General features: G+C 49.8%; 1 protein-coding gene and 1 long non-coding RNA gene across 3 annotated transcripts; both read left to right on the top strand.

Moving 5' to 3' along the window:
* The first annotated feature begins 58 nt into the window (after nt 1–58).
* Nucleotides 59–4,575, top strand: LOC132011090 (uncharacterized). The gene is made up of 3 exons (XR_009402327.1): nt 59–319; nt 574–814; nt 1,768–4,575. It is a non-coding gene; the product is annotated as an uncharacterized LOC132011090 (long non-coding RNA).
* Nucleotides 4,576–11,567: 6,992 nt separating this feature from the next.
* DDX39A (DExD-box helicase 39A) lies at nt 11,568–19,770 on the top strand. Of its 2 annotated transcripts, none has more exons than XM_059389233.1 (11): nt 11,568–11,687; nt 15,569–15,780; nt 15,915–16,042; nt 16,872–16,964; nt 17,336–17,519; nt 18,214–18,332; nt 18,660–18,791; nt 18,889–18,998; nt 19,103–19,247; nt 19,389–19,536; nt 19,622–19,770. In XM_059389233.1, the coding sequence occupies exons 2-11, from the start codon at nt 15,573–15,575 to the stop codon at nt 19,636–19,638; spliced, it is 1,284 nt and encodes a 427-aa protein (XP_059245216.1). In that variant the 5' UTR covers nt 11,568–11,687; nt 15,569–15,572; the 3' UTR covers nt 19,639–19,770. The 2 variants fall into 2 exon arrangements, with proteins under 2 accessions (XP_059245216.1, XP_059245215.1); XM_059389232.1 differs by having other exon boundaries at nt 11,602–11,687; nt 15,572–15,780.
* The last annotated feature ends 85 nt before the right edge of the window (nt 19,771–19,855 follow it).

Below are 19,855 nucleotides of genomic sequence, written 5' to 3'. Positions count from 1 at the left end.
CGCGCCCTCCGGCCCCAGCGGCCGCCGGGCCCGGTCACGTGACCACCGAGGTCGGCGCCCGGGGAGGGGGCGGGGCCGAGGGGGCGCGGCTCCCGGCGGCCCCCGGGGCTGCGGGGTCTTGCCTACAGGCTTCTCGCAGTCGGCAGCTGAAATCACCTCGTCTGCTCCCCACCGCTTGCCTGGTTCTGCATCCTCACTCTGCCCAGGGGTCCCCTATCTGAGCGCGCGGGAACCCGAAGAAAAGACTGAACCGCGTTAAAGCGGGGAGTGGCAGAGGCCTTTGGGCCTTTCGGAGCCCCTCTAAAAACAAGAACAATATGTATGTCTCCGCCCCTCCTTTGCAAGCTCGGGTCTTCTGGGAAGGATTCCCCTATTACCTGGAGACACGCTCTGGGCAGATCTGGGTTCAAATTACAGCATCCCTTGCTTGGGGGAGCTCCAAAGTCCTAAGAGCGCCTCATCTGTGAAACGGGTTTTATCTACCCACCGCTCGTGCATGCCAAGTGTTGAAAACACAGTAAGCGCTCAATAAATGTTAGCTGTTGTCATTTTTAATGTTATTGTCGTTGTTAGGAAAATGGCTTGAATCCCGACTCCTTCACTGACTCGCCGTAAGATCCTGTGGCTGCTGAGCCTCAATTTTCTCCGTTGTACAATGCAGACCTTGTCTGCAGAGCTGTTGCATGCAGGTGGAGTTCCATAGATGCAGACTTGTGCCCAAGCGGAAGAGAATGGAGGCCTCTACGGAGCTTCTTCGGGGTCTCTAGAACGTGCAGCTTGGCTCTTGGCCAACCCGCACTCCCTTGGAAACCCGGTGAGTGAGCCAAACCTTGGTCCTTGGTCCCCGGGGCTCGGGGCGGGGAGCGCTCCCTGGCGACTGAGCCTAAACAAGGGCGCCCTGCGGGGACGGGCCAAAACACAGAGGGCTGTGGGAACCTTGGTTACCTAGAGACCAGGGCGCGATGTTTTCTCCCCACCCCCTCCCCCCTTTTTTCTTTTAAATTTGGAGAGTTTTAAACAGAGAAAGAAAAAGGAGAAGGAGGAGAAGGAAAATGACACCCATCCAGAATCTGCCCACTTCTCACCCCTTCCACAGACCCCACCTAGTCTGGTTTCATCCCTCACCTGGACCAGCACAGGAGCTTCTTCCCCAGGACTCCCAGCTCCGCCCTTTACTTTCTACTTTATTTTCCTCACAACAGCCTAAGGATGTCTGTGAACCCCTGAGTCAGGTCACATCTGTCCTCTGCCTAGATCCCTCCATGGCTTCCACTTTCTTTAGAGTAAAAGCCAAAGTCCTACCTGAAGACCACAGGCCCTGCACAATGTACCTCCTTGACCTTGCCTTTCCCCTCTTCCCCTTGCTCACTCCATTCAGCTACACCAGCCTCCTGGCTGCCCCTCAATTATTTATCAATTGAATTAAAGAAACCTTTGAGCTATTTCTTTTGCTCCCAATTTACAGATGAGGAAACTGAGGCATACATCTCCCCAAGACTTTGACAATTTAGGTCTCCATTTAAATGTCGCCGTCTCTGAGAGACCATTCTATACAGCCATATTTATTTAAAATATGGCCTTGTTTTATTAATTTAAACCGTCACTCCTCTGAAATTCCCCAGCATTTGGCTTATGCTCGCTCAGTTTTTGTGAGATGAGTGAGCAGACACGGGGGTGAGGTGTCAGGAGAATCCCCAGTTATGGAGGTGGGGTGTTTACAGCCCTTGTCCTGTCTTCTTCTAATTCTTCTGCCCATCTGTTTTACAGGTGGAGAGAATGTGGCAAATCTAGGCTCCAAGCTGGCCCAGGGATTAGGCCACTGTGTTTGGGGATGGGCTTTCTGCTGCCTGCCAGGTCCCAGGCTCCCTCTTCCCTGGATGGAGCTGGGGAACCCTGCCAAGTTCTCGCTCCAACCTTCCAACATTCGTTTATTCAGTGAATATTTATCGATGCCCGCTGGGGACTTTGGTGGCACTGGAAACAGAGTCGCACTTAGGCTTGCAACAGGGAGACCAAGGACTTTTTGTGCAATCTCAACCGAATATGATAACTGCGCTGGCGCCTCCCTGCAGCTGCTCTGGCCCCTCTCCAGGCTGCTCTGGGGCCTCGGAAACCCTGACCTGTTCCTGGTTCTCTAGAGGTCGTAGGAAAAACACCCACCCCTCACCCTGGTCTACAGGGTATTCTTTTGTTGTTGTTGTATTTAAGATTTTATTTATTTATTTGAGAGAGAGAGAGAGAGAGAACATGAGAGGGGAGAGGTCAGAGGGAAAAGTAGACTCCCCACCAAGCAGAGAGCCCAATGTGAGACTTGATCCCAGGACTCCAGGATCATGACCTAAGCAGAAGGCAGTTGCTTAACCAACTGTGCCACCCAGGCGCCCTGTCTACAGGGTAGTCTTATCAGGCCTGTGCCAACCTGTCCAGCCACATCCCCCTGTACTCCCCTTATCCCCATCCAGCAACACTGGTCTTCCTTCTGTTCCTCAAATATTCTCACTTTACTTCCAACCACAGGGCCTTTACACTGGCTGTTTTCTGGTCTGGAATGTCCTTCCATCACATCTCCCAATACTAGCCTTTTCTGATCATTTAGGTCTCTGTTTAAATGCCCCCTCCTCCAAGAGACCTTTCGGTACCCTGTCATATTTATTAAAAATATGGCCCTGTTTTCTTTATTTTAACTGTCACTCCTCTCTGAAATTGCTCAACATTTGGCCTATGCTCACTCAGTCTTTGCAGAATGTGTGAGCGGACACAGTGTGAGGTGTCAGAAGAACGGTATCCCAAGACAGCCCATGCCTTAAGGAGGCAACTGCCCCACTGTGGGAGAGGCAGAAGGGCTGGCACGAAGGACAAATTGGGAAATTACAAGGGTGGTAAAGATGAATAGGGTGTCTCACTGAAGGAAAAGCAGGGCAATGTCCTAGAAGAGGTGAGGGAGAACCTGGGATGTCCTGATTCTTCGCCTCATCTCCATTCCGTGGCCCTCATTCATACCACTCTGGTCGGATGGTCACCACCCCTCAAAAACGCTTATTCCTATTATTCCTCATCCCTTATTCCAGGGCCTCTGCCTGCCATATTTTCCTTCTCCTCTTGGCATTCTTTCTTCTCCACTTCATTTCCATCTTGGCTCAAATGCCTCCTTAGAGAAGTACTCCCTGACTGCGTCTCCACCTAAAGCAGGCCCCACCCCATCTCTACTAAACTCTACCCCTCACACTGCTCCATTTTTTTCTTCCTTGCAAATTTTAATAGACTTTATTTTCTTTCTTGTCTGTCTCAATCAGGATGTCAGCTCTCCAAGAACAGGGATCATTGTCTCTCTTTTCACTGCTGAGTCCCCAGCTTCTAAAACAGTGTCTAGCACACGGAAAGTGCTGGAATAAATAGCTGTGGGATGTACAGGTGGTTGAACAAGCAGAGCATCATGGGGTATGGCTGCAGGGTTTAGTGCTGATGAACCTGGAGCAGGGACAGTCTCCAGATACCACAGATGATGGGGATGGAGGGCCTCCAGCACCTCCCTGAAGTTCGAACTTGACCCTGAGGATCGTGGGTGCTGCTGACGGATTCTTAGCAGAGGAGGAACTGAATGAGGATTCTTTCTCAAAAGGCTCTTTGCAAACCAAGTCTCCCACCAGCCAACTGGGGGTCAGAAAAAGAAATGGGAGTAGATTCATCTGATACTAGAAAGGCTAAATGTATCAACAAAGCTAAACTCAAAAACTTTGGGTTGAGGGGGACAAAAAAAAAAAAAAAGTAGAAAAAAATGATACAGGGGCTCCTGGGTGGCTCAGTGAGTTAAAGCCTCTGCCTTTGGCTCAGGTCATGATCCCAGCGTCCTAGGATCATGCCCAGGATAGTACTGCATTGTGCCCCCAAATAGGCTCTCTGCTCAGCGGGGAGCCTGCTTCCCTTCCTCTCTCTGCCTGCCTCTAGGCTGACTTGTGATCTCTGTCTGTCAAATAAATAAATAAAATCTTTTTAAAAAGAAAGAAAGAAAGACATGATACAATTTGACACTGCTTATATCAATTACTGAAAAACAGAAAGTGAAACTATGTATCAAGTTTATTTTTAAAAAGGGGCGGGGGCAGGGAGAAACATGTTCCTGGTGTGCCTGGCACCCACGATGAGGTGAGTGAGGTCATCTCCGTTCAAATCCCGGCCCCACTACACACACTAACAGTACGATTCTGCGATTCTGGGCAAGCTATTTCTCTGCTCTGTGCTTCAGTTTCTTCATCTGTGAGACGGGCTGATAGAGGGGCACCTGCCCTCATAGGGCTGCTGGGAAGCTTAAATGAATTAATTCTTGTAAAGCGCAGAACAAAGGGTCAGTTCAGTGTCATCCTTTTTTTTTCCCCCCCAGTGTCATTCTTTTTATTTAGGTTGTTGTTTCTGCAGTGGGGCAGTCAAGGGGAAGTGGGAAAGTGAACGTAGGTGACTTTTATTTTAACTATAAGGTGTGTCTTTTAATTTTAATCTTTGATTGTTAATTATTTTGATTGAGGCACAACTTAACATCTGGTGAAGTGCACAGATCCTTTGGTGTGAAGCTCTGTGATTTAAAAAATATATATATATATTATTTATTTATTTAAGAAAGTCAGAAAGAGAGAGAGAAGAGGGAGGAGTAGAGGGAGAGGGCAAGTGGACTTTGCACTGAGCGACCCAGGGTTCCATCCCATGACACTTAGATCATGACCTGAGCTGCAATCAGTAGTCAGAAGCTTAACCAACTGAGCCACCCAGGTCCCCCACTCTGTGAATTTTTATATATGTCTGCACATACATATATGTGGCCTATGGCCACCGTCTCGTCTTCTCCCCGTTGTATGCATTTGACTTGTGTCTTTTGCCAGGCAACCTTAGGGAAATTCTATCATCATAGATTAATTTTGCCTGTACTTGAATTTCGTACCACATGGGATTGTTTTATAATTTTTTTAAATTTATTTTTTCGACAGACAGAGATCACAAGTAGGCAGAGAGGCAGGTAGAGAGAGAGGAGGAAGCAGGCTCCCCGCCAAGGAGAGAGCCCGATGTGGGGCTCGATCCCAGGACCCTGGGATCATGACCTGAGCCGAAGGCAGAGGCTTAACCCTCTGAGCCACCCAGGGGCCTCTGTTTTATGATTTTTAAAAAATATCTGTGTTTTTTATGCCTGGATTCTTTCACTCAACATGTTTTGTTTTTTCTATTGAAATTAAATTCATGTACCATAAAATTTCCCTTTCTTAAGTGTACGATCTGTCTGATTTTTCAATATATTCACAAAAACATGATTTTTATTAATTTTACTTATTTATTTTTCGTACACCCAACTTGGGGCTCGAACTCATGACCCCGATCAAGAGTCATGCTTTTCAGGGCGCCTGGGTGGCTCAGTGGTTTGGGCTGCTGCCTTCGGCTCAGGTCATGATCTCGGGGTCCTGGGATTGAGTCCCGCATCAGGCTGCTGAGCGGGGAGCCTGCTTTCCTCTCTCTCTGCCTGCCTCTCTGTCTACTGTGATCTCTCTCTGTCAAATAAATAAATAAAATCTTTAAAAAATAATAATAAATTAAAAAAAAAAAGAGTCATGCTTTTCAGACTGAGCCAGCCAGGTGCCCCAAGAACATGATGTGTTTTTGAGATTCATCCATGATATTGTATATATCAATAATTTATTCCTTTTTACATGCCAGGATATGGATGGACCACAGTTTCTTCTTTTATTAATAGTTGATTATGTATGTATATATGTATGAATGTATGAGTGTGTGTATGTATTTAATTGAATATAGTTGACATAAATATTATGTTGTATGTAATATTAATTTCAGATGTACAATATAGTGACTTGACAATTATATGCATTATGAAATGCTCCCCACTGATGAATAGTTACCATCTGTTCCCATACAAATTATTGTCTATATTCCATATGCTGTACTTTTCGTCCTGTGACTTATTTATTTTAAAACTGGAAGTTTGGGGGCGCTTGGGTGGCTCAGTGGGTTGAGCCGCTGCCTTCGGCTCGGGTCGGGATCTCGGGGTCCTGGGATCGAGTCCCGCGTCGGGCTTTCTGCTCAGCAGGGAGCCTGCTTCCCTCTCTCTCTCTGCCTGCCTCTCTGTCTGCTGTGATCTCTGTCTGTCAAATAAACAAATAAAATCTTTAAAAAAAAAAACTGGAAGTTTGTGTTTCTTGATCTCCTCCCTTATCTCGCCCATCCTTCCAGCCCCTGCCCCTCTGGCAATCACCAGGTTGTTCTCTGTATTACTGTGTCTGTTTCTGATTTTGTTTGATTGACTCTTTTTTTAGACTCCACCTATAAGTGAAATCATATGGTATTTGTCTTTGTCTGACTTATTTCATTTAGAATAATATCCTCTAGGACCATCCATGTTGTTCCAAATGTCATTTTTCTTTTTCTTAATAGATGAGTAATATGCCATTGTATATGTATATCACATCTTCTTTATACATTCATCTATTGATAGACATTTAGGTTGCTTACATAGCCTGGCTATTATTATAAATAATACTGCAGGAGACTTAGGGATGAATATATCTTTTTAAGTTAGTTTCCATTTTCTCTGGGTAAATACCCAGAAGAGGAATCACTGGGTCAGACCACAGTTTCTTTATCCATTCACTATTGTTTGGGGTTTTTAGATTTTTTTTTTAAATTTAATAGAGAGAGAGATCACAAGTAGGCAGAGAGGGAGGCAGAGAGAGAGGGGGAAGCAGGCTCCCCGCTGAGCAGAAAGCCTGATGCGGGGCTCCATCCCAGGACCCTGAGATCATGACCTGAGCTGAAGGCAGAGGCTTAACCCACTGAGCCACCCAGGTGCCCCTGTTTGGGGTTTTAAAATATATTTTATTTATTTATTTAAAAGAGAGACAGAAAGCATGAGGGAGAAAGAGCATGAGCCAGGGGGGAGAGGCCAAGGAAGAGGAAGAAGCAGACTCCCCACTGAGCAGGAAGCCCAATGTGGAGCTCCATCCCAGGACCTTTGGATCATGACTTGAGCAGATGCTTAACTGACTGAGCCACCCAGGTGCCCCTATCCATTCCCTTGACAACGGACATTTAGGTTATTTCGTTTGGGGTTATTATGTTAAGAACTTTCCTTGTTCGTATCTTTCGGGGGGCAGTAAGTGTTTCATTAACTGTTAGATCCATACCTAGGAGGATTGCTTAGTCATGACATCATCCTATTTAACCCATCTCATCTGGAGTGATTTTGCCCCCACCACCTGGTGAACATTAGCAATATCTGGAGACATTTTTAGTTGTCACCACTACTGGCATCTACTGGCTGGAGACCAGGGATGATGTTCCACATCCTACAATGCACAGAATGGTCCCACTGGGAAGAATGTTCCAGGCCAAGTGCCAGTAGTGCCAAGATTGAGAAACCCTGGTTATGACAAACTGCCAAATCATTTTCCAAAGTAATTTTTCCCGTTGCACATGCCTGCTAGCAAGTGGATGAGAATTCTTGGTCATGCCAGAGCTTCTTTAGCCCTTGGTTGTGTCTGTTTTTTTTTTTTTTTTTTTTAAGCCATTTGAGTGCTTTTTCTTTTTTCTTTCTTTCTTTTGAGTGAGTGTGCTTTAAAATACTTTATATCTTAAAATAATTCTGAAGTGAATCAAGCCAATATGACAAAAGTTAACATTTGTTTATCTTGAATGGTGGATGTACTTTAGGAAGATTTGATCTTCTCTGGCCTTAAAATTGGTGTTTTGTTTCTGAATAGTAGAAGCTCCCCCTGGCTGCATGGGTGGAGGTGTGCTGGGGTATTTTCCTGTTTCCCCAGAATTTTGTTAACCTTAAAAATAAAGCCATTATAGGCGCCTGGGTGGCGAGTCATTAAGCATCTGCCTTTGGCTCAGGTCATGATCCCAGGGTCCTGGGATCCAGCCCTGCATCGGGTTCCCTGCTCAGCAGGAAGCCTGCTTCTCCCTCTCTTACTCCCCCAGCTTGCATTCTCTCTCTCTCTCTCTCTCTCTCTTTCTGTCAAATAAGTAACTAAAATCTTAAAAAATAAATAAGTAGAACCATCAGTTATTTTACCAGCAAAACAGTTTATTTGGCAATAGCAGAGAATTGTAATGTGCAACAAGCAAGCTATGGCAAACCCATAGGCAAGTCCAGAGAACAAGGTGGAAGAATGCACTTTCATTGTGGAAAGAGAGAGTTGGGAGGAGCTATTATAGACAAAATTCCATCGGAATAAATTGGGAGTTCGAAGTGTAGAGGGTTTTTTTTGTTTGTTGGTTTTACAGGAGAGAGGCAGAGGGGGGTAGAGAATCTTAAGCAGGCTTCAAGCCAAGTGCATAGCCTGAGACCCTGAGATAATGTCCAAAAATCAAGAGTTGGAGGCTTAACCAACTGAACAACGCAGGCACCTCTTTCTTTTCTTTACCTTCCCTCCTTCCTTCCTTCCTCCCTTCCTTCCCTCCCTTCTTCTTTCCTTCCTCCTATCTATCTATCTATCTATCTAACTATCTATCTATCTCTATGCCCAGTGTGGGCCTCAAATTCACACTTCCTGAGATGGTTTCCATGCTCCACCCACTAAGTCAGCCTTGTGCTCCTCAAAGTGTAATGGCTTTTCATTGGCTGAGTTGTGACTGTCTCTCACTGGCTGGGCTGTTGCTTGCTCAGAAGAAAATCTTCCTAGGGCTAGGGCAGTAAAAGTATAGGCTTCTTCCAGGTGAGACTGTAAAGGGCTCACAAGGAGTGATATTGTGTGAGAGCGCCCCCTTCTGGCCTCCCAACTCTATTTTAGTGAGATTTCCCTTTATTAATCTCACACCTGTCAACAGGATTTAACTGGCTTTGTCTCCTCTGTAACTCACTTTAGATTATTTAATTATCCAAGCTTGCCTCTTCTCTGCTTTCGTGGGGCACCTCTTCTCTCCCCAGGGACAGGTTTTCTCTGGGCTTCCAAGTTACCTGCCTTTGACTTCTAGCTCCACCTTTGTAGGATGTGACCAAGTCTAATGGAGGGAGGTAGCTTGGGTTTGGATCCCTGCCAGCTGTGTGATCTTCAGGCTGGGCTAACCCTCTCTGGACCTCAGGTCACCCGCTTGACAATGGATATGCTAGTATGTGCACTAATCGGCTCCAGGTGGGGGATTTAGTCAGTTGATTTGCTTAGATTTCTCAGACTGAGCACACCAGTGTGGGAATTAGGGTTGAGAGTGAGGCATTTGCTTCAGGTACAACATTTAAGGGAGTCCCAAAACTCAGGACACAGAATGCATTAGTGCAATAATTTTTGAAATCAAAATCAATGCAAAAAGTCCAGATAAAGACACGATCAGTAAACCTGATCTTTCCCTTTTGCCTCAGGCACTGATATGGCTTTGCTCCATGCAGCACTGTTACTGATCCTGTTTTTACTTAACATTTTGGTGTTTTGTTTATCACAGATTTTATTATTTATTATTATTTTTTTAAGATTTTATTTATTTATTTGACAGACAGAGTTCACAAGTAGGCAGAGAAGCAGGCAGAGAGAGAGGAGGAAGCAGGCTCCCTGCTGAGCAGACAGCCCGATGTGGGGCTCGATCCCAGGACCCCAGGATCATGACCTGAGCCGAAGGCAGAGGCTTTAACCCACTGAGCCACATCACAGATTTTAAAAGTTAATTTTTATTTTATCTTATTTTAAAGATTTTATTTATTTGACAGAGATCACAAGTAGGCAGAGAGGCAGGCAGAGAGAGAGAGAGGAAGGGAAGAAGACTCCCCGCTGAGCAGAGAGCCCGCAGGGCTCAATCCCAGGACCCTGAGATCATGACCTGAGCCAAAGGCAGAAGCTTTAACTCACTGAGCCACCCAGGCGTCCCTAATTTTGATTTTAAAATAGTGCATTAAAATTATTTATTTAGATGACAGCTTTCGGTGCCCCTTAAATTTTGCATGCCTCACCCTCAAGCTGGGTACACAGGAGGTGCTCAGTAAGTGTTATGGTACCTACAATATCTACCTTTATTATGTAAAGCCTCCCTCTCAATTGACTGGTTTCTCTTTATTTTATTGGGTTTTTTGACTGAAGTTGTACCTCTGGCGGTTTTCAGCTCTGAATCTGTTGTCTAGAACATCGACCCCAAAATAGCCTACACTAAATGAAAGAGAAAGGCTAGAATCTCCCTGGAGAACTGTGGAGCAAGGTTTAACTGTGTCGGGGGCTTGGGGAGATTGGATTGCTGGGGCAGGATTATTATGTTTGACCAGCTTATCTCCCTCCCCTCCATTTCCCCCCACCATCCCAAATCCCCAAATCAAAACACAGCTGAGAAAGACTGATGATACCAGGAAACTGGAACTTTCACAGGGTGCCCAGTGGGAGTGTAAAGAAGAACAACTTAGGAAAACTGTCACGATCTACTAAAACTGAACATACACATCACCTACAGCCTACCATTCCATTCCTTGGCATTTGCCCTAGAGAAGTGAACTTACGTTCATGAAAATACTTCTACAAGCTTCATTAATAACGGCCAAACACTAGGAATAACCATATGTCCGTCAGTGGGTGAATGGATAAATTATATTGGCTATATTGTGGTATAACCACAGCGTGGACTACTCAGCAAGGAATAATAACTATGGATACAGGCAGCACATGGACAAATCTAAAAAACAACAACCAGTTTTTTGAGCAAAAGAAGCCAGATAAAAAAGACAAACTATCGCATGCTTCTGTTTTTATGAAATTCAATAGCACAACTAATCCATCATTATAGAAATACAAATAGTGTTTTTGCCTGGTTAGGGGTCAGGGAGAAGAGGGCGGTTCACCTGAGAGGAGCACAACAGAACTTTCTGGGATGTTGGAAATGTTCTGTATCTTCATTGGGCAATCGTCACTGGCTGTCAATCTTCAAAACTCAGTGGACCTTTTCTTTTTACTATAAACTTTTACCTCAGTAAAGTACCGGAAGTGGGGGTGGTGGTGGGTAAGGTGGAGAAAATATAATACAAGGAAAAAGTAAAAATAATAAGAAGAAGAAAAAGAAAAAGAAAGTTTTATGACTAAAACATCTTGGTTTGGATTTTGTGGCCTGAACCTGCATGGCCACCAGCACAGTCTGACCCAGGACAAGACTCTCAGCAAATGGGAACTGTCACGGTGGGTGCAAACTGCCTTCACCCTGCAGTCATTCCGACCTCCCAATCCTTTTCAGGACTCTTTCAGAGCCTCCACCCTGGACTACCAAGTGGCCGCGGGCACACGCCCACTTCAAGAGTCCTGAATTCCATGCCAGGCGTAGAAGCCACGTAACAGAAAGGCGAGACACTTGCCAAAAGCAAACCATCCCCGACTTCAGCTGCCAGTACTAAATATGGAGACGCCCGCCGAAGGCAAACCGCCAGTCACGTGACAGCGCACGGCCTCACGTCGGCCTCAGCCCAGGGCGCCTACTTTCAGATTGACCAATGAACCCGAGGCAAAAGGCACGCCCTGTTTCCTCTCTTCACCAATAGCCTCCAGACGCCTCCTGCAGGACCCAATCATCGCTGCCGCCTCTCTTGAATGAAAAGGCAGCAGTCCACTAAGCAGAGCCGCAGTCGGACGTAAGAGGCAGGAAGCCCTACAGCTCGTGCTGGGGCGCGAGACGGGTAACCGGAGTCGGACGGCACTTCTCGGAGCACGCGGAGGCGAACGGGGTGCCAGGTGAGCGATGGGCCCGGGGCGCGGGGCCGCGGTGCAGAGACTTCGGACTTGCGGGCGAGCTGGCGATGGGAGACGCCGGGGGCTAAGGGGAAGAGGAAGAGGAGCGGGCGCGAGACAAGGCGGGGCGGGGCGGTTGGGGCACCCGCCGCGCGGGTTCGGCCGTTGAATGCCACAGCGCATGCGCAAAGGGGGACCGTGGCTGTTGGCGGGCGAGGACCATGCCCGCTTCCGGGAGTAGGCTGTCATGGCGGTCCACGGGTCGAGCCCGATTTGGAGAGAAAGCCTTTCTGTCCGAGAAGACCGCCTAGGCTGTTTGGGGAGGGATTGGGGAAGGGGCGACGCCAGGGTCTGGGGTTGCGGTGGCGGAAACCCGAGCTTGTAGACGGGACAGGCTTCCCCAAGTGCGAGGGACTTGCCTACCCCCACATTGCTGTGTTTTTGCTCTGTGTTTGGGGGATTCGGGGTTCCAGAGATTTAGATCAAAAAAGATGTCTCAGACGCAAACTGAGATGGAAGTCTTCCCTGGGGGCACTTTGACTGTGAATGGGTACCCGTGGGTGTGTCTAAATTGTCACTTTTCCGGCGTCAGCTTTCAAGTTCATCTGCTCCTGGGGCCTCAGCAGTCGCAGCTATCCCCGCTGGGTGGGACAAACCCCAACAGTCCTCGTCCTCTCTAATTTGTTTTGAGCTGTACATGTTGTCTCACCGCTTTCTAGAAAAATTTGTGCCTCAAACTCAGGCTGCCCTGAATCTCTCTCCCTAAGAACAAAACGATTTATTTTGATCTGTATCTTTTAAATGCACCATCTCTTCTTGTTCACCAGGTTTGACGGTCAGAGTAGGTGACTCTAATTCTTCTCTGCCCAGGGAGTACCCTGCCCTGCTGAATGTTCCACCTTCTTCCCTCATAACACCCCCACGCTGGTTGATCCTCTTTTGGTGACTGGTTTTCCCTGTTTCTGGTCTCATTCCCCACTCATCTACTCTGGAATAAATTGCTCTGGGACAACTGAGTCACTTAAGAATTTAATCAGCGATTCCCTATAGGTTAGCAAATAAAGTATGAATGCCCTCAACTTGAACAGCTTTCCCAGCTTTGTCCTTTGCCTCTACTTCTACCAGCCAGTCTTGCTCTCCATTCCTCACAAGGGCCTGGTGTTTTGGGACTGACTGTTCTTTTCTCTGCTGCCTGGGAACTAACCCCTTCCTGTTCAGATTCCTTTTTTTTTTTTTTTTTTCAAGAATTAGTAAGGGTATATGCATACTTTAGTGCTTAAGCTCTGTCTTGAGGCCTCAATTCTAATTCTGTTCATTCAGCCCTTGTTGTTAAGTGCTTATCTGTTTTAGGCTCTGGGCAAAAGGGCTATCAGGCATGACCTTAAAAAGGGTGCTTTTTTAGGTGTGACCTGCAAGAAGTACCCTTCTGGAGCAAGAGGTCTGAAGGAAGTAGGGGGATTGATGTCCATTGTGGGCAGCAAGAACAGCAACTGCAAAAGTGCAGAGGCGGGTCTGAGGCACAGCAGCAAGGCCAGTGAGTAAGAGTGATGGAGGAGACGAGGTCTGAGCATGGAGGGGGTCGGTTCATGTAGGGTCTGGTAGGTCATGGTGAGGACTTGAGTTTTTGTCTGAGCACAGTGGGAGCCTGTGGAGAGTTTTGAGCAGAGGAGTGACATTCTCTGACATCACTTTAATAGGCTTCCTCTGGCTGTTGTGGGGAGAGAAGGTGGAGGGGGATGGAAAACAGGGAGACCAGTGAGGAGACTATTAGCATAAATCCAGGCAAGAGACGATGGTGCCCAAATACCCATCAGCTGACAATGGGTGAACTGGTAGCCCTACGGGGGGAAGTTCAGCCATGACAAGGCGCAAGGTACTGATGCATACCACAAAGCGGATCAATGTCAAAACATGCAGAATGAAAGAAGCTGGATGAATGGTGACATATTGTGATTCCATTTATGGGATGTCTGAAACAACAAATTCATAGAAAAAAAAAAGTAGGTTAGCAGTGGCCAAAGGGGTTGGAAGGGGGAGGATGATAGGTAATGTGTTTGGTCTTTTTGAAGACCAACTGAAATATGTAATGCATTCCGGCTGTAGTGATTGTTGCACATATTTCTGGTAGAGCATGTGACTATATCAGTAAAGGTGTTCTAATTGTATTTTTTAAATTTGTTTATTTTTTAAAAGATTTTATTTATTTGACAGAGAGAGATCACAAGTAGGCAGGGAGGCAGGCAGAGAGAGAGAGGAGGAAACAGGCTCCCTGCCAAGCAAAGAGCTGAACTCGGGACTTGATCCCAGGACCCTGAGATCATGACTTGAGCCAAAGGCAGATGCTCAACCCACTGAGCCACCTAGGCGCCCAAAGCTGTTCTAATTTTAAAAAAGAAAGGTGAGGGGGCATCTGGCTGTCTCAGTCAGAAGAGCATGTGACTCTTGATCTTGGGGTCCTGAGTTTGAGCCCCACGTTGGTGTAGAAGTAATTTAAATAAATATATAAAAAGAAAGAAAAGTGAAGGGAACTTGGGACCAGTGAGGTAGCAGCGGTAAGAAGTGGCCTAATTGCCCTATTGGGACCTGTTGGCTGACTGGACAGGGGGACAGAAAGAGCCAATGAGAAAATGGAATTGCTTTTTTGAGAAGCAGGTCTGCAGGAAGAGACAGTGGGTTTTGGTCTGGGTATTCTGAGTTCAGGTTCTGAGGGGAGATGTAGGCAAGGCAGCTGGGTAACAGAGGCTGTTGAAGGGAGCTGGCAGTGGATAGAGACATAAGTTTGGGAGGTCTCCCTCACAGAGGTGGTTAAAACCCTGGGGCTGGATGAAGTCATGGAGAGAATGAGACAGGGAGGGCCAGAAAGTGGGCCCAGGACCCTCCGTATCCAGCTCAGAAAGAAGAGTGAGTGACTGCTTCAGCGCTTCCTCCCTCTAGACTTGGAGGCTAGGGTGGGATTGGGAGTACAAAAGATCATATTCTCACTCCCGGGTCTTTTGTAGCTTACACCCAGTAGGTGCTGGGCATGTATTGGATAAAATAAAGCCAGGAGGTAAGCAACCTTTGTATTAATTCTATTTACCATCTCAGCTCTCTTTTTATTGGCCTGGGCCCAATGGGAGGCCTGTTCATGAGAGTACTTAATTATTCCCCTGTGCAGACCACAAATAGCGGGCGGAGCTGGGGCAGGGCAGACTCTGCTCTCTCCAGCATCTTGGCAGCCACCTCTCCTGGTCTCAGGGGGCCTACCCTGTGCAGGCCCGGTGGACTTCTTGGGCAGTGGTGGGGAGGGAGCTCCTTTAGGTTAGGTGGGCTGAGGTGGGTCATTAGAGTTTTCCTGGTGAGGGCAAGGTGCCGCAGAAGCTTGGGGTAGGGGCTTGGTGAGTCTGAGCAGCCAGGCAAGGCTGGGGGGTGGTTCAGAAGGGATAGTGTGGAACGAGTTGTGCAAGGACCAACAAGGAGGGATGTAAGAACCATAGGGAAGCGTGGGGATTTCACTCAGAGCAGAGGGAGGCCCTGGGAGGTGGAGGGGTGTGTGCATGTGTGGGTGTGGGGAACAGGGGCCCTGGCCAAGATGAGGTGGCTTACAGGAGGGCAGGGTGTGACCACGACAGGCTGAGGCTGGGGGTGCTGCCCAAGTGGAGATGGTGGGACTTTCTGCAGGAGTCAGGGGGCTGGGGGGGGCATGATGGAAAGGGGTCAGAGAGTGATGGCCGTCAGCTTCATCTTCTGGGTCCTTTCTGTGCCAGCTTGGAAGATGGCTCCAGTGCCTTGCCCTTCTTGGGCCTGTGTCAACAGACTGCAGCTGCTCGGCGGCCTCCCTCGATGAGCCTCAGTGGGTGGGTTTTTTCATCCTCCCTCAGCTCTTCTTCCTCTTCTTTTCTCAGCAGCATGGCGGAACAGGATGTGGAAAATGAGCTTCTGGATTATGAGGAAGATGAAGAGCCCCAGGCTCCTCCGGAGAGCACTCCTGCTCCCCCCAAGAAAGACGTCAAGGGTTCCTATGTTTCCATCCACAGCTCTGGCTTCCGGGACTTTCTGCTGAAGCCAGAGCTCCTGAGGGCCATAGTGGACTGTGGCTTCGAGCATCCATCCGAGGGTATGCCTCCCTGGTTCTCCCTGCCAGGATCTTCCTCTGAGCACTCGCACTTTGGCCTCCTCAGCCACCTGGCGAGGAGCCTGCACACAGGGAGCATCCAGTTTCTGGTCGCTCACACGTGCTCTCTCCCTCAGTCCAGCACGAGTGTATTCCGCAAGCCATCCTGGGCATGGACGTCCTGTGCCAGGCCAAGTCTGGGATGGGCAAGACGGCGGTCTTCGTGTTGGCCACCCTGCAGCAGATTGAGCCAGTCAGCGGACAGGTGGGTGGGGGCCCTCCCTGTGGGGCCCAGTGCCTGAGGCATCAGGAGCTACAGCTCCCTTGTTTGGCCTTCTTGATCCTTTGCGCTTTTTGTGGGCTTTTAAGATTGTGACCGAATCCCCCCTCCCCCCTCCCCCTGAAATGGAAGCTGAGGGGGGAAACTGAAAAGTGCCCAGGGTTTTACTTGCCAGAGATACAGGTGTTAATTTGTCATGTGTATTTCTAGATTGTGCAGGTTTATTCAGGTGAGATTGTATTGAATAAGGATTTGTTACTACAGTTGCTGCTGACAGTTACTTCCTCACACAGGAATTTTGCTAGAGGAGAATTGAGGTGCATTCCTGTGCTGTGCTTTTGTCACACTGGGGCACACATCCTTGGGCTGTGTCATTGCACGATCCCTTGTTTCCTTACAGTAACTGAAGGAAAGGGAGATTCAGTGGGAGGTTGTGGTGTGGTCATAGCACTTGGCATCATGGGCATAAAGGCAGGAGCAGCGTCCTTCGTCGGTGGTCATGGGACAGCCAGAGAGCAGACTCTCAGGAAACCATTAACATGGGCTACCTCACCAGCTAGGTCTCACTGTGGATCCTGGCAGTGGGAGACAGACCCCGTTAGCTGAAGGGATATAGGGAGTGAAGGGTGGGGCAAAGATAGAACATCAGACTGGCCCTTTCAGCGGCTGGAGGTGTGGGGTGAGTCTGGCAGGCACCCTGGAGGGATAGGGGCCTGGTGGGCCTGGGCCCCCCTGAGAGAACACAGGCTTGGGCTCTGGCTGGGACAGGACTTGGGACCCTGCCTTGAGTGTCTCTCTTCTACCTGCCCTGCAGGTTTCAGTCCTGGTCATGTGCCACACGCGGGAGCTCGCCTTCCAGATCAGCAAAGAGTATGAACGCTTCTCCAAGTACATGCCCAGTGTCAAGGTGAGCCTCCTCAGCCTGGGCTGGGTGTGCTGCATGGTCCTCTGCAGACTTGCTCTCCCGGCTCTGGCCCAGCCAGTGTTTACCATTTACCAAGCTTGGCTGCAGAGGCTGCCTTTGAGGTTTGCGGTGGTTTATGCTCCTTAAGAGCCTGCTGAATTATGCATGGCCCCCAGAGGCCTGTGCTGGTCCCAGCCGTGAGGCTGCTTTCCACCAGAGTCAAGGGCCAGGCTCTCAGGCCTTTCTGGTCCTCAGGTTCTAGGCCCAGGGGATGAGGGGGCTGTTGGAACAGAAGCTGGCAGGGCTACAGGCTGGGTGGCTATCAGCCTGGAGTGCTTAGACAGGCAAAAGCACCTTTCTCTCCACCCACATAGGTGTCTGTGTTCTTCGGGGGCCTTTCCATCAAGAAGGATGAAGAAATACTGAAGAAGAACTGTCCCCATGTCGTAGTGGGGACACCAGGCCGAATCCTGGCACTAGTGCGGAACAGGAGCCTGAACCTGAAGAACGTGAAACACTTCGTGCTGGACGAGTGTGACAAGATGCTGGAGCAACTGGGTGAGTGTCCTGCTTGGGTCTGGGAGCTGCCAGAGGCCCACCCAGCCACACCCTCTCCGCCCTCACAGTCCCACTAACCCCCAGACTTCAGAGCCAGGTGGGCCCTGACAGGATAGGTCAAAGGTTGCTCCAGAGACGGGGTCAGGTGGGTAGCTGGCGCCCAGGTCTTCTGTAAACAATTTTAGGATAAGTTCTAGCATGGGCAGAGTGCCCTGCTGCTTCTGAGCCCAAGATGAGTGGGGCCACAGGGCCCAAATGAGCCGTGTCCGGGCCCGTGTACACATCAGCCCTTGCGCCTGCTGAGTTAGTTCTTGCCCCCGCCTGCCCTGTGAGCCCCGCCAGGGCCAGTGGGAGATGGGGCTTGTGTCCCGGGAGGCGGCTGCAGTTCTCACCCCAGCGGCTGTCTCTGCCTCAGGCTCCCCTCCCTGAAGCGTGGCTCGAGGCGCGCTGGCACGGCTGCTCCGCTCTGGCAGCGTGTAAGTGGATGGCAGCTCCTCCCGCGCCTGTGCTCACCCCGAGTCCAGCCCCTCAGGCACCTGGGACTCACCCCTCCCTCCACTCCTCGGCTCACACCGCCCTCGTCATGGCGCTAACGGCTCCCTGGCACAGGTTGGGAGGAGCTGGGGCTGGTCTTGGGTGGGGGTCCTGGTCTGCCAGGCACTCAGCCCACCTGCTTGTCGCCCTCCCCATGCAGACATGCGGCGGGACGTGCAGGAGATCTTCCGGCTGACGCCTCACGAGAAGCAGTGCATGATGTTCAGCGCCACCCTGAGCAAGGAGATCAGGCCTGTCTGCAGGAAGTTCATGCAAGACGTGAGTGGGGCGGGACAGCGGCCGCGGCCTCCGTGTGCCAGCTCTGGCCCTGCTGGCTTCTGGTTCTGAGCTGTTGCTGCTCCAGGACACCCACGCTTCCCTCACTGCGTGAGAATGCTGGGGGGCCCAGGGGCCTGCCTTCCCTCCTGTGTCTTTGTCAGACTGGGAGCCGAGTCAGACCAGAGCTTAGGTCAGCTGTTGGGAGAAAGGCGTTTACCGGGGGACAGCAGGCCCTCCGGGAAGCCTCACGGCATGGAGTCCTTCGCTAGAAGATTCTGGCCAGGCCAGAAGCCCAGAAGTAAACCCCGCCTGCCCCTTCCTGCACAGCCCATGGAGGTGTTTGTGGATGATGAGACCAAGCTCACGCTACACGGACTGCAGCAGTACTATGTCAAGCTCAAGGACAGTGAGAAGAACCGCAAGCTCTTTGATCTCTTGGATGTGTTGGAGTTTAACCAGGTGACACGGTGTGGGCCTTCCTGGGGGTCTGGGCCTGTGTGAGGCTGATGCAGGGGCCTCTGACCCTGACCGCCTTTCCTGCCTCCCTCCCTTGCAGGTGGTGATCTTCGTGAAGTCAGTGCAGCGCTGCATGGCCCTGGCCCAGCTCCTTGTGGAACAGAACTTCCCGGCCATCGCTATCCACAGGGGCATGGCCCAGGAGGAGCGGTGAGTGCGTGCCGCCCTCAGAGGCTCCTAGGCAGGCGCCTCATGGGGAGTGTCACGCAGGAACCCCATGTCTGATGGCCGCCTCTTGTTCCTCCTGTACCCAGTCTGTCGCGCTATCAGCAGTTCAAAGACTTCCAGCGGCGGATCCTGGTGGCCACCAATCTGTTTGGCCGAGGGATGGACATTGAGCGAGTCAACATCGTCTTCAACTACGACATGCCCGAGGACTCAGACACCTACCTCCACCGAGTGAGTGTTTCCACAGAGGTGTCCGTTCCTTGAGGCCCCCCTCCCAGGGTGGGGGCGCATGGGGACGTGGCCCTGCTTGTCCTCAGACTCCCAGGTTAGGCTGTGTCTCTGGCCTGACCCCCCACTTTTCTCACCCTGCAGGTGGCCCGTGCAGGTCGCTTTGGGACCAAAGGTCTGGCTATCACTTTTGTATCTGATGAGAATGATGCCAAAATCCTCAATGACGTTCAGGACAGGTTTGAGGTGAACGTGGCCGAACTTCCTGAAGAAATCGACATCTCCACATATAGTAAGTGTGGGGCCAGGCCAAGGGGCTGGGCCCAGACAGTAACCCGGGTTCCTCATCTCACTGGCCTCCCCTCTGTGTCTTACAGTTGAGCAGAGCCGGTAACCACGCGCTGATGGCCAGAGCTGCCCTGTTTCCCGAGTGCTGCTTCCAGGCTTCTTTCTAGGTGCCAGTGGGCCTGCCTTTTTACTGTTTAAAAGCTGTAGATTTGTGTAAGAGTAAAGTTTTATTATGGAATCCTGGCTCCCACCCTGTCTGTCAGTTCTTAGCATTTCACGGATGTAGTAGGCCTGGCCAGTGAGCTTTAGCCATCCCCCACAGC

The sequence above is a fragment of the Mustela nigripes genome, chromosome 2 (genome assembly GCF_022355385.1).
Source record: "Mustela nigripes isolate SB6536 chromosome 2, MUSNIG.SB6536, whole genome shotgun sequence".
Classification (NCBI taxonomy): Eukaryota; Metazoa; Chordata; class Mammalia; order Carnivora; family Mustelidae; genus Mustela; species Mustela nigripes.
The sequence above is the reverse complement of the archived record's forward strand: the minus strand, read 5'-3'. Positions and strand labels throughout refer to the sequence as shown.

Coding starts and splice junctions, on each gene's coding strand:
- DDX39A (XM_059389233.1), top strand. CDS start 15,573: ATGGCGGAACAGGATGTGGAAAATGAGCTTCTGGATTATGAGGAAGAT. Junction 16,965..17,335: donor AGTACATGCCCAGTGTCAAG/GTGAGCCTCCTC, acceptor CCACCCACATAG/GTGTCTGTGTTCTTCGGGGG. Junction 18,792..18,888: donor ATGTGTTGGAGTTTAACCAG/GTGACACGGTGT, acceptor CCTCCCTTGCAG/GTGGTGATCTTCGTGAAGTC.